The following is a 13,450-nucleotide window of genomic DNA, read 5'->3' on the forward strand; positions in this document are numbered from 1 at the left end:
CGCCGCACACGTCGGCGCGCCATGGCGCCCGCGCGTCGTCGCCCCGCGGTGCGCGCGCCGTCCAAGCGCGCGTCCTCTGCCTCGCGCGCGGGCGCGCGAGACGCCTCGCGCGCGTCGCCATCGCCGTCGACGACCGCGTGGACCGTCCTGTCGAGACTCTTCGCAACGACGTTTTCACGCCGCGCCGCGCGCCGCGAGGACGTCGAGCGACGACGAACTCGCGCGCGCGCGCTCGCCGTCGCGTGTGTCGCGTGCGCAGCGACGTACCTGCGAGAGGTGTACGTCCCGGCGGCGGTGCGGGACACGTTCGTGGACTCGCTGCCGGATTGGGTGAACGACACGGTGCTCGCGCGATTGCCGGCGTTGGAGTTGCAGCCCGAAACGAGGTCTCGCGAGCGTGGACCGGGCGTCGAACTCCGCGAACGAGGTCTGACGCCGAAACACCCGGTCGTCATCGTGCCGGGATTCGTGAGCACGGGATTGGAACTGTGGCGAGGAAAGGCGTGCGGCGCACATTTTTTTCGACGGCGAATGTGGGGAACGCCCGCGATGGCGCGCGCGTTCTTCAGTAATCAAAAGTGTTGGATGGAACACATGCGACTCGATGGACGCACAGGATCTGATCCGGAATCCGTTCGGCTGCGCGCCGTCCGAGGGCTCGAAGGCGTTGATTGGTTTCTGCCTGGTTATTTCGTATGGGGTAAGGTGATAGAAGAGCTCTCGGAGTTGGGATACGATTCAAACACACTTCACAGCGCGGCGTACGATTGGCGTCTGAGTCCCACGATGTTAGAGCGTCGGGATGGGTATTTCACTCGGCTCAAGAGCGTTATAGAGACGCTATACTCGGTGCACGGAGAGCGCGTTGCCTTGCTCGCGCACTCGTACGGCGATACGATTTCTAGATACTTCTTTGAATGGGTCGAGACACCTGTGGCGAAAGGCGGTGGCGGTGGAGGGAAGCGGTGGGTGGACAAACACGTCCACGCGTACGTAGACATAGCGGGCCCCATGTTGGGTATTCCGAAGACGATTCCGAGCTTGTTGAGTGGAGAAATGCGAGACACGGCTATTCTCGGGGAGCTCGAGGGAATGCTCGGCGGACTTCTAGAGACTGCTGTCGGGCGCTTGATTGGCACACAGATTAAAGAGGTTTGTGACACCTTTCGCACGTGGGGTGCGCTGTGGGCCATGCTCCCTCGCGGCGGCGCGGCGGTGTGGGGGGACGATGACGCCGGCGCGCCCGAGAGCGGCGCGCTGAATTTCTTCCTGCAAATGCGCGCCGCAGGCACGTCGCGCGAAACCAGCTTCAATCACACCGTGGATAGCGCTCTTGGATTCCTCTTCGAGCAACTCGCCGATTCGGTGCCGCACAACGTGGCCGAGTTTAGCTCGACCATCGATCGAGCGTCGCGAGAGCGACTGAAGACGCGCGTGCCGGACTTGGAGGCGAAAACGGCGCCGAACTTCGGCGACCCTTTGCGAAGTGCTCTGCCGAGGGCGCCGAACATGAAGATTTTCTGCCTGTATGGTGCGGGAAAGCCGACGGAACGCGCGTACGTATACGAGCGATTCGACGCCGACGCGCTTCGCCCCTACCAGCTCGACGTCCAGTCGCGAGATGCCGCTCTCACGCACGGCGTCTGGCAGGTCGACGGCGACGGCTCCATCCCCCTTGCCTCCCTCGGCTACGTCTGCCGCGAATGGCGCGTCAATCGCGCCCTCAATCCCGCCAACGTCTCCGTCGTCACTCGCGAGTACGCCCACCGCCCGCTCCCGCTCTCCGTCGGCGGCTTCCAGGGCAAATCCGAGGGCGATCACGTCAACATCATGGGCAACGAGGACATGATTCGCGACCTCCTCACCATCGTCGCCGGTCGCGCGCACGCCGTCCCCCCCCGCGTCGTCAGCGACGTCGACGCGCTCGCCGCGACGATTCGCGCCCGCCTCGCCGCCGCCGCCCCCCTCCCGTCTCCCCAATCCTTCTGACCGCGCCTTCGCTTCGTTTCCGACGCTTTAGCCACGCGCAGAATATATTTTCGCCGCGCGCCCGCGCCTCGTTCGCGCTTTCGGTCGTCGTCGTCGCTTCGCGCGTTCGCCTTCGCGTCGCGCTCGCCTTCGCGTCGCCGCGCCTCTATGCGCAAACAGTCACGACCGAACGACTTTCGCGCGCGCGACCGCGATCCATCGCCCGATCGCGTTCGATCGCGGTCGCCACTCGCGCGCGCGAGATTCGTCGCGCACGAACGCCGCGAACGCTCGCCTCGCGAGGGCGCGCGGCGGTAAAAGTCGCGCGCGCCGATCGCGACGCGCGCGCTCGACGGCGACCGCGCGACGGAGTCGACGACGCGCGCGACGCATCGTTCGAACGGTCGAAGGATTCGAAGGAATCGCGGCGGCGCGCGAAACCGAAGCGCGAGGGCGCGAGGCGGCGAGGAGACGACGCGAGCGCGCTGGGAATGACCTCGCGGGGATTGCCGATGGACGTGAGCCTGCGATTCCTGTCGGACGAGGACGATGGACAGCGCGGGGGGGGCGGGAAGCCGTACGCGCGGCGAGGCGGGAAGAAGGCGAGCGGAAGCGCGAACGGGAAAGGGAGCGGTGGATCGAGGGGAACGACGTCGGAGGCGAATGTGAAGCGGAGCGAGAAGTACGGGGCACCGAAACCGCGGAAACCGCGCACGTTACGGCTGGATGTGGACGAAGATCGAGTGGAGGAGTATTGCGTCGCGTTGCGCGAGCACCAGGAGTTGACGCGCGTGTACGACTATCACGCGAAGATTGTGGATAAATGCGACGAGTCGCAACTTCTGGCGTTCATGGCGCGCGTGTTGAAGTCTGTCATCGATAACATTGTCGAGGAGAACACCGCGCACGGACAGTACTTGGCGAAGGCGACGTTGAGATGCGACGTCGGCGCGTTGCACATTCTCGACGCGTTTTGCGTGACTCTCTACAAAAAGGCGGAGGAGTATAACAAGTATTCCCCGGATTTGCTCTTGCTCGAATCCGTGATGAGTGATTCGCGTCAAGACCCAGACGCTGCCGTCGATATGAACCTTCTCGCCATAGAATTCGGCTTCAACGCCAGATTGTGCGATTGCTTGAACAAAGTCATCGAAGAGACGGCGGAGAAGAAGGGGCTGACGGAGGCGGACAAGAAGCGCTTGCAACGACGATGGCGACTTTGGTTGAAGAACAAAAGCTTTGACGACTGCCGACCCAATCCATTCAATCATGCGCAGTTATCCACGTACGTCGAGCCGCCGTACACGATCAACTACCAGCTGCATACCAACGAGAGCGCGGTGTTCGCGGTTCTGACGTCGGACCAGATCAACCCCTTCGCGATGCAGTGCAAAACGCTCGGCGAGGCGCCGAAGAACGCTCCCGAAGAGATCGAAATCTACGACAGTAAAACCAAGAAGGGAAAAACGTTTCAGGAAATTGTCGACATATTGCAGAAGATCGTCAAGAGCCCTCGAGCGACGCAAGGCGCCCAAAAGGCCAAGGACGAAAACATCTTTCGCTACCAACGCTAAACGTTGAACTATATTTTTTGAACTATAATTTCGAAGAGGCTTCTTCGAAATCGTCGTCCGACACTTCGCCTTTCGTTTCCGCGGTAGACTGTTGACACACTCATTAGTGACGTACCATCGTCCAGTATAATAATTACCGACCACTGTTGTGCCTTTCTTCGCTTCGCCGCGTCTTCGCGCCTCGCGTCTCCTCGTCGCCGACGCCATCCACCGCCGACTCGCCTCTCGCCTCAGTTCACCGCGCGCTCGCGAGCGCCGCGCCTCGAGCGAGTGCGGTCACCATGCTCACCGCGCGCTGCGTCATCGCGCTCCCCGCGCGCCGCGCGTCGCGCGCTGCGTCCCGTCGAGCGCGCGCGCCGTCGACGTCGACGTCAGCCATATCTCCCGGTCGCGCTCTATCCGCGTCCTACGACGCCGCGGACGCGATCGACCCGATGTCGAGCTACGATGGCGCGTCCTGCGTCGTCACCGACTCCATCGACGCCGACGAGATCGACCGCACGCGCGTGGGGGAGACGCTGAGGGAACAAATCGCAAACATGGGAGGGGAGCAGCTGATGGACCCGCGAGACTTCGTGTCCACGGACGCGCAGCGACGACAGTGCGCGGTGTTGTTCGCGTCGTGCGCGGCGTTAGTCGGGAAGGGGATGTATGAGTTCGGATGCGATGGATTCACGGCGATGGAGGCGATGATGGCTGTCGGAACGATCGGGTTGGCGTACTGGACGAGCGACCTGGGCACGGGGATATTTCACTGGAGCGTGGATAACTACGGGAGTAAGGCGACACCGTTGCTCGGTGGGGTGATTGATGCGTTTCAAGGGCACCACAAATACCCGTGGACGATCACGAAGCGGCAGTGGGCGAATAATGTGCACACCACGTGCGTGGCGCCGCTCGTGTTCACCACGCCGACGCTGTTGCTCAACGATCGGGCGACGGATTTGATATTCGTCGGCGTTTTCACGTCTTTGATCGTACTTAGTCAACAGTTCCACGCCTGGAGTCACATGAAAAAGAGCGAGTTGCCGCCGCTGGTGCTCAAGGCGCAAGATATGGGGCTTTTGGTCGGACGTCGCGACCATGGGCAGCACCACAAGTCGCCGTTTGAGGGTCACTATTGCATAGTCAGTGGGTACTGGAATCCGATTCTGGACGGCAGCGGGTTTTTTCGCGCGCTCGAACAAGCCGTGTTCAAGGCCACGGGCACGGCTCCGCGCTGCTGGTCGGATGACGTCGAGTTCATCGTGCAGGAAAGCGCCCCCGAAGGCTGGGGGCGAGGCGTGCTCAAGTGAGCTCGTGAGTTGTATGAATTAAATTGCATTTTTCTATCGCGTACAGCTGCCCCTATTGGGCTGTTTGCGGTTGTAGTCGTTGATACATTTTCGCTTGTAAAAAGCACTCTCTGATGATACATGTCGTCCTCGGCGTCGGCGAAATCACGCTCGTCGCAACGCCAACATCTCGTCGACGACGTCGACGCAATCAATGTGACGATTCACCAACGCGATGTCGCGCGGCGAGACAGGCGCATTATTCGCACCGAGCGAGTGATCCGTGTGCAAACGATCGGCCTCCCACTGCCCCACTTCGACGCTCGCGCCGAGTCGAAGCAGCGTTCGAGCCGCGGCGGCTTCCCCCCACTCGCACGCAGAAAACAATGCCGTCTTTCCGTTGTAATACCTCGCATCGATATCCGCCCCACCGCGCACGAGTAATTCCACCGAAGCGCAATCTCCGCGCTTCGCCACGGCGTGCAACGGCTTCCATCCTTGATGATGGTTTCGACAGTTGGCGTCCGCGCCCCCTCGCAACAACAAGCCCACGCACGACGCCCGCGCGTCGTCCTCGACGCCATCCGCGCACGACGCCGACAACAACACGTCGTCCACGTCCATATCGTGCGCCATGAGCACCCGCACGCACTCGCACTCCGCCCTCGCCGCCGCCGCGCGTCCCGCTCGCCCGAGCGTCTCCGCCCAGTCGCCCGCGCTCGCCCCTCCCTCGCGCTTCTCTAGCATTTTCTCCAGCTCGCGATGCCGTCCGCGGCTCGCGCACAACGCGAGCGCGGCGCCGACGTCGGCGTGCGGGAACGACACGAGGACTTCCAGGGCGTCCCAGTTCTCGTGCAGGGCTACCTGTTGCAAGTCGGCAAACCAACGCTTCAAACGAGGGTCGTTGCGCCGCGCGAACGAGGACGCGACGCTCAGCGCGGTGGCGGGAACTTGCTGCGCGTGCGCGGCGCGCGCGACGGGGTGAGCCATCGCGTCGCGCGCCGCTCGACGACGCCGCGCAGTGGGGGGGACGGCGGTTTCGGCGGAGACTTGCTTATTAAAAGCCGAGTAGAGTATTAGGACGACTTCGTCTTGGCTTCCGCGGCGTCGCGCTCGGCCTGGGCCTCTTCTAATCCTTCGCAGTAATTCCACGTCACGCCGACTTCTTTCGCCAGAGCGGCGCGAATGAAGGTGGCGCCGAGGACGCCCGGGACGATGTACAACAGCGCCGGTTGGGCGGCGTCAAAGACGTTCATGACGACGATGGTGGTGACGATCCCGACGAGATAGCCGAACGCGACGGCGGGGAAATACGTTGTCACAGTCTTTCCGTCGTCGCGGACCGTTCGAGAGGCGGTCGCAGCTTTTTTGGACGCCGATCTCGTGAGCGACTTTCTCGGCTCGAGCGCCGCCGCGCGTCTCGCGTTGTCCATCCTCAAAATCATCGCCACGTAAAGCCCTGGAACGACGATATCCCCCAGACCTAGCATGCTAAACGGTCTATTAGCGCCCTCGATCGCACTGGCGGCGACTCGCGGGAAAAGTAGCTTGATCGGCGCGTCGAACGACCGCGCCACGCTCACCATCACCGGCGTGCAAAACACCCAAAACACGTCGTACACGAACAACCCCGCGAGCAAGATTGACCCGATCTGCACGCTATCAATCGTCAAATACTCGATTCCTTGCAGCGCAAACGACATTCCCAGCGCATTATTCGCCAACCAATGACGCGAACGAACGTACGCCGCCGTTCCCGCCAACGCCGCGACGCCCGCCGCCGCCTCCGCCAGCGTGCACTCCGCCGTCCACCGCTCGCCGTTCACCCACTTCATCTCCGGCACCGAAAACAGTTCGTAGCTCACGAGCTCGCGTCCCCCGAACGCAAATTTGTGCACGACCGGGGTCAGGATCGCGCTCATCGCCACGACGCCGAGCATCCCAAAGTACGCCGTCGCGCACACGTCGAGCACGTTTTTGGGCAAAAACTTGAACGCCAGAAACGCCCCGAACAGCACGCACGACCCGAGCAGAGGGAACTTTTGCGCGTCTTCCTTGGTCATGACCTCTCCCGAGCCCTCGCTCGCCGGTCGCACGCTTCGGTACGCGCCGGCGACGACGCTCAGCGTGCTCACGGCGACGATCTGGGCGTTGGGATCGACGACCGCGACGGTCGGCGCGAGCGCGCAGAGCAGCAGGGCGACGTGCGCGAGCGGCGCGGCGATCGGGTCGGCGCCGACCATCGTCGGACGCGCGCTCGAGGGCATGGCGACGTCGCGCGGGTGAGTGACGAGACGACGAGCGCGCGCGAGGGGAAGACGAGACGACAGACGACGCTCCGATACAAACTTACGACGATGACGTCGTCTACGAGCGCACCTCCCTCGCGGTGCGCGCGGTGACTACTCTATCAGCGCGTCCGCTCGCCGCGGGCGCGTCGGCTTGCTGCTGTAACTGCGCCTCGGTCGCCTTGGCGAGCGCGTCGTTCGCGTACCGTCGCGCGAACCGCCGCGCGGCGGCGAGCGCCGCGCCCCCGTGCGTCCCGACGCGCTCGAACGTCGTCGCCAGCGCGTGATCGACGCGCGACTCGTTCGCGACCAAGATCGGCGCTAAGAACCTATCGTACACGTACAGCGCGCCCTGAAACCTCGGATGCCAGAGATAGACGCTAAACGCCACCTGCGCCGCGCGCGTCAGTCCTTCGATGTTCGAATCCTCCGCGCGCGTCCGCGCGTCGCGCGCGTCCCGTCCCGTTCCGGCGGTCACCGGCGCACCTTACACTCCCAATACATCACCGCTCGTCCCCCGAACGCGCGATCCAGCGCCGGCTGCGCCGCCATCCACGCGCTCGCGACGACCCAGTACACGCACCACCCGCGCGCGTTGTCCGCGCGCTTGCGGTCGTGCTCGAGCGTCTTGTACGTCAGGTACCCCGGGTAGAGCAGGACGACGACGCGGAGCACCGCGTCGGCGATCGCCGCGCTCGGCATCGCGCGCGCGCGTCGGCGACTCGCGCGTCGGCGACTCGCGCGTCGTCGACCGCACCTCGGTCGGTCGCCGCGGTCGCGTCGTGATTTTCGGAGCGTTTTTTTAGTAACGGTCGCCGCGACGAGGGCTGCGAGCGCGTCGAAGGCGCGACGGCGCGCGACGACGCGCGGGAGACGGCGACGCATGGCGAAGACGTGGACGCCGTTCGAGCGCGCGCGCGTCATGCGCGCGGGACGCGCGAAACACGTCGCGGGGAGCGAGGCGTACGGAAGGGGGGATTACGGCGAAGCGATTGCGTGCTTCACGCGCGCGCTGGAGATCGACGCGCGGAATCAGTTTGCGCTGTGTAATCGAGCGCTGGCGCGGTTGCGACGGGGTGAGGACGGCGACGCGGCGCGAGCGCTGGAAGACGCGAGGGCGTGCGTGAGGAACGCGCCGACGTGGCATAAGGCGTGGTTTCGGTTGGGGCAAGCGCGCGCGGCGAGCGGGGCGGAGGTGGAGGCGCTGAGCGCGTACGCCGAGGCGATTCGATGCGACGAGTGCGGACAAGATCGGGATGAGTGCGAAGCCGTGATGAAGAAATTGCGCGCGCGCGTGGAACTGGACGAGCGGAAGGCTGCGGAAGCGGCTGAGGCTGAGGCGCGGCGCGCGGTCGAGGTCGCGGAGGAAGACGACGAGATTGAACGCCGCCGCGCGAGACGCGAGGCGAAATTGGAAGCGAAACGCGCGAGACACAAAGTCGCGGAAGAAAGGCTGAGCAAACAACTGGGATATCCCGAAGGTATGAACGCGGTGGATGTGAACGCGTACGCGGATGAGTCTGATGATAGCGACGATAGCGCGCTGGAGACGTATGACGCGTGCGGGCGGGCGATGTTCATCGAGCGGAAAATTACAGACTTTGTCAGCATCGCGAGGCGCCTTCGAACGAGCGTGGGCGCGACGAAAACGATGGACATGATGTGCGAGTTGCGTCGGTACGGATGCTGCCAGATTTCGCTCGGGGCCGCGGTCGGGGCGACGGCGAAATTTAAAGTCGCCGCCGACGCGGCGGATCGATGCGCGCTGCCGTACGTCGTCATCCCGGCGTGGCGGGAAGCGTCGACGCCGTGGCCGATGTCGCTCGCGCAGTCGCACCAAGACGTTCAGGATGTGATGTGGCTCATGGAAACAGTCGCTCGCGTGACCACGGGAGCGATATATGAAGACGCAGGAAAATCTGAAGCCGAGCTCGACCGCGCGCTCGATTCGCCTCTCAGCGCGGGCGTTCTCGAAAGCGCGCCGTCCATCGACGAAGTTTCTCTTTCGGCGCTCGTCTTCGCGAATGACGAATCATTTCTTCGCGCTTACGCTGAGAAGAACTCGGCGCTCGTGCGCTTGGATTGGCTCGAGGCGTACGAAGAGGAAGACGCCGAGGCGGATGGAGATTCGACGCTCGTGGAGCTCTTCGTGGGCGCCGAGTTGACGCGCCGACTCGATGACGAATTTATCACCGTGGACGAGCTCGACCCACGCGATCGCGACGGGCACGGACCCGATGGCACGAGTTTCGCGTGTCCTAGGGCAAAGCGTCCCGCCGATCGCACGCGCGTTTCATTTTTTCTTTGCCCGAAGAATTCGAATAGCCATTTTTAGCGCCAGTCGCCTCATTCTTTGACTCTTCCCCACAACACCGCATGGATCGCGAACTCGCGCTCGTCGACGACAAAGCATCGAATGTACTCGATGTAATCACCCGACTTCGCTCGGACTTGCGCTCGATCGGCGCGTGTCGCCGTGACGCGTCTCGCGCAGACGCCTGCGCGTCGTTTCGACGACGCGAGCTCAAGGCGCAAACCGCGGCGTGGATGCTCAAACGGCGCAAACTCATGAAAAAGACGCTCGGCGAACGTAAACGTGCGCAACTTCGTGAACTTTTCGATGCGCTCGACGCCGACGGTGGCGGTGAGGTTGAATTCTCAGAGTTCGTCACGACGTGGCAGATGATTGGCGGTCGAGACGCGGCGTCGATGCGAGTCGCCCGCGAGCTCTTCGCCGCGATAGACGTTGATGGCTCGCAATCCATGGACTTTGACGAATTCGCGCTGCTGATGAGCGATCTCGACAGTCGGCACGTTCTCGGCGGCGGCGCGAACGACGACCGAGGAGCGTTGTTTCGGCAGGCGGCGGCGGCGCTGCAGACGCGCCGAGCGATATCAGACTTCATCTCGTTTTGGGGCACCGCATCGGGCGGCGCGCACCGGTGCTGAACCGATGCGATCGAACTGTCTTTCGTCGCCGCGTTCGCGGCTCTGTCGATCGCTGCGTTTCATCGTCGCGTTCGCCGCGGAGCGTTCGCCGACGACGTCACTGCGCGACTCTCGAGTCGTCGCTCGGATGCCCACCGACGCCGCCCCGCGCTGCGTCGCGTACGACGACACTCGCACGGCGTGCGTTGTCGGCACCGCCGCGGGAGAGATCGTCTTCCGCGAGCGCGCATCGTCCGCGAGCGCGCTCGACGCCGCGGCGGTTGAAGATCATTCAAAACCGTCGGCGTCGCCCTGGACGCGTCAGGCCTCCGCGCGCGCCGCGGACGATACGTCCGCGATCGTTGACATCGCGCTGAGCGATGCCGCGCACGGGCGCGTGATCGCGGCTGCCACGGCGAGCGGAGAGGTGTCGTTTTGGCGCGCGAGCGCGAGCGGCGACTCGAACGGGACGCCGCGCGTCGAACGCGTCGGTCTCGTGCGCGTCGAGGGTGGCGCCAAAGCGCGGTGCGTCGCGTTCGCGCCCTCGCACGATGCGCTAACGCTCGCGGCGGCGTGCGATGATGGCGTGGTGCGGTTCTACGAACCTCGAGAAAAATTGACGGCGACGGCTTGGGAGTCGACGCTGGAATTCGAGGGGAAAAAGCCGGGCGGCGACGCCACGGCGTTGGCGTGGCGACGCTCGAGCGAGCGAACGAGTGCGGTGAACGTTCCCATTTTAGCTGTCGGTACGACGTGGACGAGCGAGGCGCGGCACGGTGTGAGTGTCTTGGCGTACGACGAGAAGTTCCGACGATGGAACGTCGTCACGGAGATGGAGGATGGATTGACGACGAGCGCGAGACATTTGGCGTGGAGCGCGACGACGACGGCGCGCGGGGCGTTGAACTTAGTCGTCGCGAGTGGTTCGAAGTGCCTGGTGTACGAGTTCACGGGCGTCGTCATGAGAGGTGTGGAGGACGCGAAGCAAATAGGTCGATTGGATCATCCGTGCGAGGTGAACAGCGCGGAATGGAACGCGAGCGGAAGCGTCATCGCCACCGCCGCCGCGGACGGCGTCGTTCGTTTGTGGAGCGCGAACTTGAAAGATGGAACTTGGCGCGAACAGACGATGGGACAGACGATGCAATAACATAACTACACGAATTAGTCGACGCGTAACGAGACGCTCGCGCCCGTCTCGTCGAATCGCGCAAACGCGTTTTCGGTTTCGTCGTCGCCGATTCCGGCGTCTCGCACGCACTCGAACATCTTTTTGCCCGCCTCTCGCGCGGTTCGCACGTGTACCTTGAGATCGTCGACGTCTTGCGGGGGGTACGCTCCCGCTCCGATTTCTTCGACACAATTTTGAAACTCCAAGCACGCGTCGACGATTGGCTCGAGCGCTTCCAGCCGCGCCGTCTTCTCTTTCACCGTCGGTAAAATCAAAGCCTTCAACAGCGCGACGCACTCCTTGACGAACACGCGCAGAGCCTTCGCGTTCGCCATCTCCGTCTCGCTGAAATCGTCGTCGCAAAATCTCAAATCATCCTCGTCCGTTCGCGTCGAAGCCGCCGCGCCTTCCTCGTCCTCGCCGAGCGCGCGCATCTCGTCGTCCACGTCCTTGACGAACCTCGCGCACGTCATCAAACGCGCCGCCACCGCGCGCACCGCATCTTTCGGCGCCTTTGCGAACGCTTTCGACGCCTCCCAAACGGCGCCCACGCCTCGTCGCACGTTCGCCGCGCGCCCTTCCCTCGCCCTCGCGCACGCCGCTCGAATCGTCGCCTTCGTCGCCTCGCAGCTCGCCCGCGCGAGATTCGATATCTCCTCTCGAAAGCACCGCCCCGCGTTTCCGCGCGCCTCGAGCGTCTTCGCCGTCTCCAGCGTCAGCGCCGCGTGCGCGTCGCGCAGCGCCGCGAGCACCGACCGCGCCGCGTCGTCGTCCTCGTCGAACGCGTCGTCGTCGTCGTTAAAGTACACCCCGACTGCGTCGCCGTCGCGCGCGCGTCCGTCGTCAGTCCGAATCCGTCGTCGTCGCTCGCGCGACGCGTCGTCTCGCGCGCGTCGCACCTTTCGCCGCCTCGGCGTCGAGTCGCGCGCACGCCGCGACGCACGCGCGCGTCGTCGCCGCGCCTTCGTCGTCGCCGCGCTCGCGCGCGCGCGCGTCGCGCGCGCGCGTCGTCGCCGCGTCCGCCGCCGGGACGCCCTTCGTCGCGCCTTCGTCGTCGCCGCGCGCGCGCGCGCGCGCGGTGGACGCGCCCGCGTCGCACGCGCGCGCGAGCTCTTCGCCGTGCGCCTCGAGATCGCGCGCGCGCGGCATGGCGACGCGCGCGCGAGTCGACGTCCGCGGCGTCGCGCGTCGAATCGTTCGCATCGCATCGCATCGCATCGTCTCGCGTCGCACCGCGCGTTCCGTCGCGTCTTCGCTCGCCGCTCCATCATTCCAAATCGTCTCCGTCTACGTCTCGCTTCGATTCGCGTCGCGCGCGGCGCGTCGTCGCGCGCTTCGATTCGTCCGCGTCGCCGTCGCGCGCGCGTCGTCGTCCTCGCGCGCGTCGACCGCCTCGCGCGTCTCCATCGCCGCGCGCTGGCTCGGCGTCATCCGCGTCGTTTTGACTCTATTTTTTCTCGCGAGTTTTCCCTCGTTCGCCGCCGTCACGCGTCGTCGTCGCGCGTCGTCCTCGCGCGCGTCGGCTTCCTCGCGTCGGTCGAGCGCCTCGCGCGCGGCGATGTACGCCATCCCGCCCGTGATGACGACGAGCAGCGCCGCGGCGACGCCGAACGCGAGGCCGACGAGCGTCTCGCTCGACGTCGCGGCGTTCGCGGCGTCGAGCGCGGCGTCGTTCGCGCCGCGGCGCGCGACGTCGCGGATTCGCGCGGACGCGGATTCGCGCGACGCGACGCCGCGCGCTTCGACGGACGCGCGCGCGATCCGCGGCGTCGCGCGACGCGACGCGCGAATCCGCGTCCGCGGACGCCGCGTCGCGACGTCGCGGGACGTCGCGACGGCGACGCGCGCGATGGATGCGCGCGGCATGGCGTCGAGTGACGACGACGCGGTATCCGCGCATCGCGACGCGCGCGCGCGCGACGCGTCGGCGCCGCGCGGCGACGGCGCGATGCCGCGCGCGCGCGCGGACGCGACGCGGGACGCGCGTCGGCGCGCGCGCGACGCGGGACGCGCGACGACGACGCCGACGGCGCGAAATCCGCGACGGCGCGCGCGACGGCGCGCGAGCGCGCCGAAGCGACGCGCGAGCGCCGAGCGCGTCGCGGAGACGGGCGCGAAGAACGCGTACTTCGCGCGCGTCGACGCGACGGCGCTGGCGGAGGAGGAGGCGCGCGACGACGACGACGCGAAGACGACGCGACGAAGACGCGACGAAGACGACGGGACGGGCGACGCGGCGACGCTCCC

The 13,450-nt window shown here is 65.2% G+C and overlaps 10 protein-coding genes across 10 annotated transcripts; 6 read left to right on the forward strand and 4 right to left on the reverse strand.

Moving 5' to 3' along the window:
- Positions 1–405: 405 nt before the first annotated feature.
- OSTLU_1469 (predicted protein) lies at positions 406–1,941 on the forward strand (the record flags this gene model as incomplete). Its single annotated transcript, XM_001419568.1, has 1 exon — positions 406–1,941. A coding segment is annotated over one exon (1,536 nt), but the record flags the coding sequence as incomplete, so codon positions are not given.
- A 298-nt stretch (positions 1,942–2,239) lies between these two features.
- Positions 2,240–3,693, forward strand: OSTLU_25066 (predicted protein). Its single transcript, XM_001419569.1, has one exon. It carries the CDS (start codon positions 2,460–2,462, stop codon positions 3,540–3,542), a length of 1,083 nt encoding a protein of 360 aa, XP_001419606.1. The 5' UTR covers positions 2,240–2,459; the 3' UTR covers positions 3,543–3,693.
- A 541-nt stretch (positions 3,694–4,234) lies between these two features.
- Positions 4,235–4,837, forward strand: OSTLU_35130 (predicted protein; the record flags this gene model as incomplete). Its single annotated transcript, XM_001419570.1, has 1 exon — positions 4,235–4,837. One exon carries the CDS (start codon positions 4,235–4,237, stop codon positions 4,835–4,837), a length of 603 nt encoding a protein of 200 aa, XP_001419607.1.
- A 144-nt stretch (positions 4,838–4,981) lies between these two features.
- On the reverse strand, positions 4,982–5,563 carry OSTLU_16847 (predicted protein; the record flags this gene model as incomplete). Its single annotated transcript, XM_001419779.1, has 1 exon — positions 4,982–5,563. One exon carries the CDS (start codon positions 5,561–5,563, stop codon positions 4,982–4,984), a length of 582 nt encoding a protein of 193 aa, XP_001419816.1.
- A 335-nt stretch (positions 5,564–5,898) lies between these two features.
- Positions 5,899–7,026, reverse strand: OSTLU_5032 (predicted protein; the record flags this gene model as incomplete). The annotated part of the gene is made up of 1 exon (XM_001419780.1): positions 5,899–7,026. A coding segment is annotated over one exon (1,128 nt), but the record flags the coding sequence as incomplete, so codon positions are not given.
- Positions 7,027–7,183: 157 nt separating this feature from the next.
- On the reverse strand, positions 7,184–7,806 carry OSTLU_33594 (predicted protein; the record flags this gene model as incomplete). The annotated part of the gene is made up of 2 exons (XM_001419781.1): positions 7,184–7,495; positions 7,591–7,806. The coding sequence occupies 2 exons, from the start codon at positions 7,804–7,806 to the stop codon at positions 7,184–7,186; spliced, it is 528 nt and encodes a 175-aa protein (XP_001419818.1).
- A 181-nt stretch (positions 7,807–7,987) lies between these two features.
- On the forward strand, positions 7,988–9,439 carry OSTLU_16849 (predicted protein; the record flags this gene model as incomplete). Its single annotated transcript, XM_001419571.1, has 1 exon — positions 7,988–9,439. The coding sequence occupies one exon, from the start codon at positions 7,988–7,990 to the stop codon at positions 9,437–9,439; it is 1,452 nt and encodes a 483-aa protein (XP_001419608.1).
- A 212-nt stretch (positions 9,440–9,651) lies between these two features.
- Positions 9,652–10,053, forward strand: OSTLU_33596 (predicted protein; the record flags this gene model as incomplete). The annotated part of the gene is made up of 1 exon (XM_001419572.1): positions 9,652–10,053. One exon carries the CDS (start codon positions 9,652–9,654, stop codon positions 10,051–10,053), a length of 402 nt encoding a protein of 133 aa, XP_001419609.1.
- A 127-nt stretch (positions 10,054–10,180) lies between these two features.
- On the forward strand, positions 10,181–11,182 carry OSTLU_16850 (predicted protein; the record flags this gene model as incomplete). Its single annotated transcript, XM_001419573.1, has 1 exon — positions 10,181–11,182. One exon carries the CDS (start codon positions 10,181–10,183, stop codon positions 11,180–11,182), a length of 1,002 nt encoding a protein of 333 aa, XP_001419610.1.
- A 14-nt stretch (positions 11,183–11,196) lies between these two features.
- On the reverse strand, positions 11,197–11,955 carry OSTLU_93272 (predicted protein; the record flags this gene model as incomplete). Its single annotated transcript, XM_001419782.1, has 1 exon — positions 11,197–11,955. A coding segment is annotated over one exon (759 nt), but the record flags the coding sequence as incomplete, so codon positions are not given.
- Between the last annotated feature and the right edge of the window lie 1,495 nt (positions 11,956–13,450).

This window comes from Ostreococcus lucimarinus, chromosome 9, assembly GCF_000092065.1.
Source record: "Ostreococcus lucimarinus CCE9901 chromosome 9, complete sequence".
Lineage (NCBI taxonomy): Eukaryota > Viridiplantae > Chlorophyta > Mamiellophyceae > Mamiellales > Bathycoccaceae > Ostreococcus > Ostreococcus sp. 'lucimarinus'.